Here is a 5,637-nt window from a genome sequence, read left to right as displayed (position 1 = left end):
AAAAAAAAATAAGTAAGTACTTTAACTACTAACTAGATCCTATTTTTTATCAGAAACCTTCCTTAAAATTAGAGATCGAAACATTATTTCAACTATATTCATATCATACTCTCTCTCTCTCTCACACACACACACACACACACACACACACACACACACACACATTGAAAAATCAATACAATTATCACTCTGCTCAAAATATAAGATCAATGATCATACATATTAATTATTGTATTATGTTATACTTTTATAATTTATAGCATAATACTATGCCTAATAACTATATATATATATAATATATATTTAGTCTAATATACTACGATTAAAGTTAATATAATACGTAGTACACTTGTTTTTAGAAATTACCATTTAATAAAAGAAGAATTCTTAAGACCACACGGTGAATAAAATTATTTTAAAATATAAAAAAATAACATTGTTAAATACGAATCATATTTATATTATTTATGCATACATTATATTTACGATTTCCTCTTATAAAATTGAATAAAACAATAATAATAGGTATAACAAGTGAATGGGTACTAAAAAAGTAGAATTGTTGTTAATAAATAAATACAATAGTGTAACTAAAGAATAAATAATTTATAACAGTATGGTATACGAGTTGGTATATTGTTTAACCACCTCTACAATTAAACTTATGGTTACTTTATAATTCTAATACGTTGAAAATTATTAGCATAAAAGTTAAAGATAAAAATAAACTTAAAATGATAATAATTTATTTGTTTGATATAATAAAAATATGGTTTTTTTTATAAAAATGATCGACATACACCAAAATATATATATTTTTTTTTTTTTTAATTATCAAAGACACGTGGAAGGCTCCTTCATTTTGCCTTTGCTGATATTGCAGTTCGCTGGAATCATTTTCCATAACCGTACTTGTTTAAAACTGCAAAATAATAATTACAAACGTTAATAACACTTTGTTTATATCCAATTTAGAAACCTTAAATCATTTAGTCCAAATAAATTAATAACATACACGTAGTCTACATAGATATATCTTAGCTTAGCGTAAGAAGGCTAATGTCAAACAAGAACATTGTTGGAAAATTATTTATATCATAAAAATATGATATTTGCCTTTACTGCAGCAAAGATATTATAGTCCCTTAAACATTTTTATGTATTTAGGAATTTAGGAGAGAATTGTGAGACATGTACAATTCGTATATAATGTATATCTAGATGTCGGAAAGATATTACATAAATTGTTTCGCGATTATGGACTTGATCCTCTTCAACAAAATTTCATCATTATATTATAATACACGTAAGTATTTATTTGAATATTTTTTTGTAAAAATATCATCGCATATACAACGTACTAATATACTGTGTCCCACAGGTAGAAATTTTATATTGGAAATGAAGAAAAAAAAAACATTGTCGTTTTATACGTACCGTCAAATTCTTTTTCTACTGTTATCAGTAGATCGTACCACTGAGGTCCAGTAATACAAGGGACGTCCAATGTACCACCGTAGCATTCCGGTAGACACGGCTGGTATAAATGTTTGTGCAGAGACTGTCGGTCGTTACCGTGGAAAACGATCTGTAACCATTTAATAATAATTATTTTTACTTATTATAATATACATACTGTTGCGCAAAAAGTTTGCAAAACAATCACTCTAGGTACATCAGTTATTATGTATTTGCATTAATTTTTTGTAAAATACCTCTTTTGGTCCATCAGAAATGAAATGAAACTACCAACATGTGTTTTAAATTTTATATTTTTGTTTTTATGTCAAACAAATTTCTACTATTTGACATATAATCAATTACCAAGAGAACATTACATATAACAATAGTATATTTTTATACCATAAATTTATGAAGAACAAATTATAAAAAGACAATTTATGTATGGCGTGGGTCTCGTTTTTTGTAAAAATTTAAACCACATGGAATACAAACTTAAGACAAAAGTTCCTAAATGCTATAAATCATGATAACTATAGAAAACTATGAATTATATAAATTTATAACTCACTATCAAAATATGAAAAAGAAAAGAAAATTTAAAAATTACATTCTCAGTTCTTTAGTATTTTATATCTTAGATCTTATCGCCTACATACAATTTTAAATAAACGCTTGAAAATTATTAAAATTATCTGTAAAAAAACAATATAAAGAATGGAAAATACTCACACCACTCTAAAATTGAAAATAGAGTCTCCCCTCAAATCTTACAAGATAAAAATAAAATGAGGAAATATCGTGGACCCTATATTTATTTAATACATATTATAAGTAATATTTATGTATAATTGAATGATCAGAAATATTATATAAGTAGTATTATTAAATATTGACTGTCTTATCGTGATTTTAGTTCAACTTTCGTGTCTCGGCTCTCGTCTTTCCTCCATTCACCAATATGGCTGCAATATATGATATATAGACATAAGACTATCTGTTTAGATATTAAGTGATTGAGGTATGTAAGAACTTGAAAACTCCTTATCCTAACTGTTATCCCCCTTCCCCATGTATTAAAATATGTGAACTCACTCTTGATCGCAGTTTTTCTCTCAGGAATGGTTTGAAGAAGTTGAAGACAACATTAAACAGCACCGGTTGGTTGACGATGTGTATTCCTTTGATTCGCGCCGGAACAGCGTCCTGAAAACGACATATACATATAGTAACAATATTATTTTTAGCATGCATAGGTAGTAGTGATATAGTATATTTTTGTAAAAATACGCACGCCCCATCACACTCGAATATAGACGATATAAAACATTATCAATATTATTCTCAAAAAAATTTGTAAAAATCAAAATCAAAACTTATGTTACATTTTGTTACATCTTATACATAAATATCATACTTTATACACACTATAATATTAACTATTTTTGATTTTTTCCTATGATAAAATAATTGTTCTATAATTAAACATAAATTACATATATTATGACAAGAATTTTCGAAAATAATATTGTTAACTGTTCTTATTTATTATAGAAATTATTATTTATAATTTATAATTAAGTATTGATTTTAATATTTATATATTTTTCTTACTTATCAATTTTAAAAATTAAGCATTTAACACTTCTATAATACACCTACCTTAAAATATTTTTAATATTTAAATACCTACCTTGATTGGGCTTGCTTTATAATGTTTAATTATTAACTAAGTATTATACTAAATATTATACGTATTATCTCTCTAATAATATATAAAACTCGTGTCACAACGGAACAGAATAAAATCAACAAAGACGTTTAGAAGCACATCAATTCGTAGTTGACACACGTAGAGCAAATGACTGAAACGTCAACAAGTATATCGAGTATTTACATTAAATTCCTTCGTCTAGAATTCGAGTATGGGTCCGATATTAAATACTATGCTCATACAAAAGTGGAGATTGGACAAGGAATTGATTTTAATTACAAAGTGATGATCTTACTATTTATAAGGCAAAACAAAGTTTGCCGGGTCAGCTAATATAATTACATAAATATATTATACCACATATTAATAAAAACTATTAGAAAAACTATTAACAAAATTCTCTGTTTTTTTCATTCTTAACCAATACTTATAGCACCATAAGCTATGGTTTTTACTTATCTATTAAATTTTTTTTTTTCAAAGTAAATTATTATTTTAATTTTATTATTTTTGTGTGTTTATAAACGTATGTAATTTAGATTTCATGATTCATACTTGAAGCCAGTCGACAATTCGCTTGGCGAACGGCGGGCTAAATTGCCAAGTCTGTTGCAACGATAGACCGTCCATGTCGAAAACTACTTGGGCTCCAGCTACTTGGGTGGCTGGTTCCATTATAGCTGCTTCGAGGAATATCACAGCACCTTTGTATACTTCGTCCAGCGAGCACTTCTTGTGCTTCCATTTTTCTGGAAAACCATACAAATAAGTACATATCAATAAAAATATTAAATATTAATTGATTCAACGTAATAATAACTTTTTTTTGTTGCAATTTTAACTTGTATCGATAATTTAAATAAGAATATTTTCAGATTTATTTAAATATTTGAAATAATAAAAGCGAAGAACTTATTTAATATAGATTCAAATGAACCATCATTGAATAGATCACTATAAAGGATGTATCATATTTTAATGTAGGTACAACGATAAATCGTTGTAGATGAAAAACAATTTTGAGCCTTTTTTTTTTGAGAATATTCTATATAAAAATACCCATGTATTTTAAATACTTTTTAATTGCTGTAAGAACATTTTATGAAAAATCTAATTTTATATTTTCAAGATTTGATCATGAAAAAAGTTTATTACAAAAAAAAATCTATATGTCAACAACGCTTATCAAAAAAATAATAAAATAATTTTAAAATTTAAAATATTTATAAACAAAAAACAATTATGATTTTATTGAAACTGCAAATGTTGTTTAAATATACCCTTCTGTAAACTCTCCTCTTTCTTCGATAATTTAGAGAAAAAAATTGTATTCATTTTTTAGTTCAAAGTACCTACTATATTTAATTTTTAGAACACGTAACCACCCGTAAGGTTTAATATTGAAAATTTTTTTCTGCTTAAAAGCGTCTTTATAATTATAAAACCTCCACATTCATTGTTTTTATTATAAATTTTTCTTTCATCTTTTAATGCACTATATTACACAAGTAATATTATAGTTTCATGGATTAAACAAAAAAAGTATTTTTTTTATAAGCTACATTTTAGAAGTTATAACGGTTAATCAATAATTAAATTGAATGGTTTATATTAACTTATCTAGGTGAATTATCAACAATAAGTAACTTACTTCCTAATTCAATAACTAAAATTCTACGTCCGCCTTGATCGCGTTTTGGTAAAACATGTAGTATATCGTGATCGAAAATATTTTTTTCAGTCTTGGGCGAAAGGCCATTGTATATATTTGAGTGTTTCACTTTGAATTGGTAGTATTGTTTGATCTAACAAGGAAATTTATTTGTTTATTACATTATAAATGATAAAATATACAATATAATAATAGGTATTCGAGTCCAATGACCTATAGTTATTACCAGCTTGTATGCGCTTTCTGGATAGTATTTTGTTGGACGAAGAAAGCGAATAAGCCATGCTTTGTTGTGTATGGGCGCTTTGAGATCGGTGTCTTCTAAAACAAAATAACAATAATATTTATAAAAATTGATTTATTTTTTTAGCATAGTACCTAAGAAGCATAATACCTATATAATATATCAGTAATATTTATTCTATACCTTATTAAATATTCAATATAATATGGCTGTAGGTATATTACTGAATACTTAAGATACATATATACATATTTAAATAATTTAATAAAATAAATACATTTATTTTTTAAATTATACATACATAGTTTATTATATATTCTTTCAAATACGTACGTATTAAATATATATATATTCATAGTATAAATAAAATTAATTGCATATTAAAAACGATCGGTTAATTATTAATTAACACATATACTTTCATCTTGGTTCTAAAGTGTTTCTAATAAGCGGCTTCTACTGTAGTACATAGTAAAGTATCCTTTATTAATCGCGTTAAGTAGATAAAATTTACCATGTTGTAGTTAATAATCAATATCATTAAAA

The 5,637-nt window shown here is 25.4% G+C and overlaps 1 protein-coding gene across 1 annotated transcript; it reads right to left on the bottom strand.

Annotated features, from left to right (window-relative positions):
* Positions 1-797: 797 nt before the first annotated feature.
* Positions 798-5,168, bottom strand: LOC112592767 (alpha-tocopherol transfer protein-like; the record flags this gene model as incomplete). Its single annotated transcript, XM_025336915.1, is given in 6 exon segments — positions 798-922; positions 1,438-1,588; positions 2,557-2,667; positions 3,731-3,924; positions 4,827-4,980; positions 5,074-5,168. Coding segments are annotated over 6 exon segments (734 nt in total), but the record flags the coding sequence as incomplete, so codon positions are not given.
* Positions 5,169-5,637: the final 469 nt, after the last annotated feature.

This window comes from Melanaphis sacchari, unplaced genomic scaffold (assembly GCF_002803265.2).
Source record: "Melanaphis sacchari strain LSU unplaced genomic scaffold, SCAv2.0 Contig1923_pilon_pilon, whole genome shotgun sequence".
Classification (NCBI taxonomy): Eukaryota; Metazoa; Arthropoda; class Insecta; order Hemiptera; family Aphididae; genus Melanaphis; species Melanaphis sacchari.
This window is presented reverse-complemented; position numbering and strand designations above follow the sequence as displayed.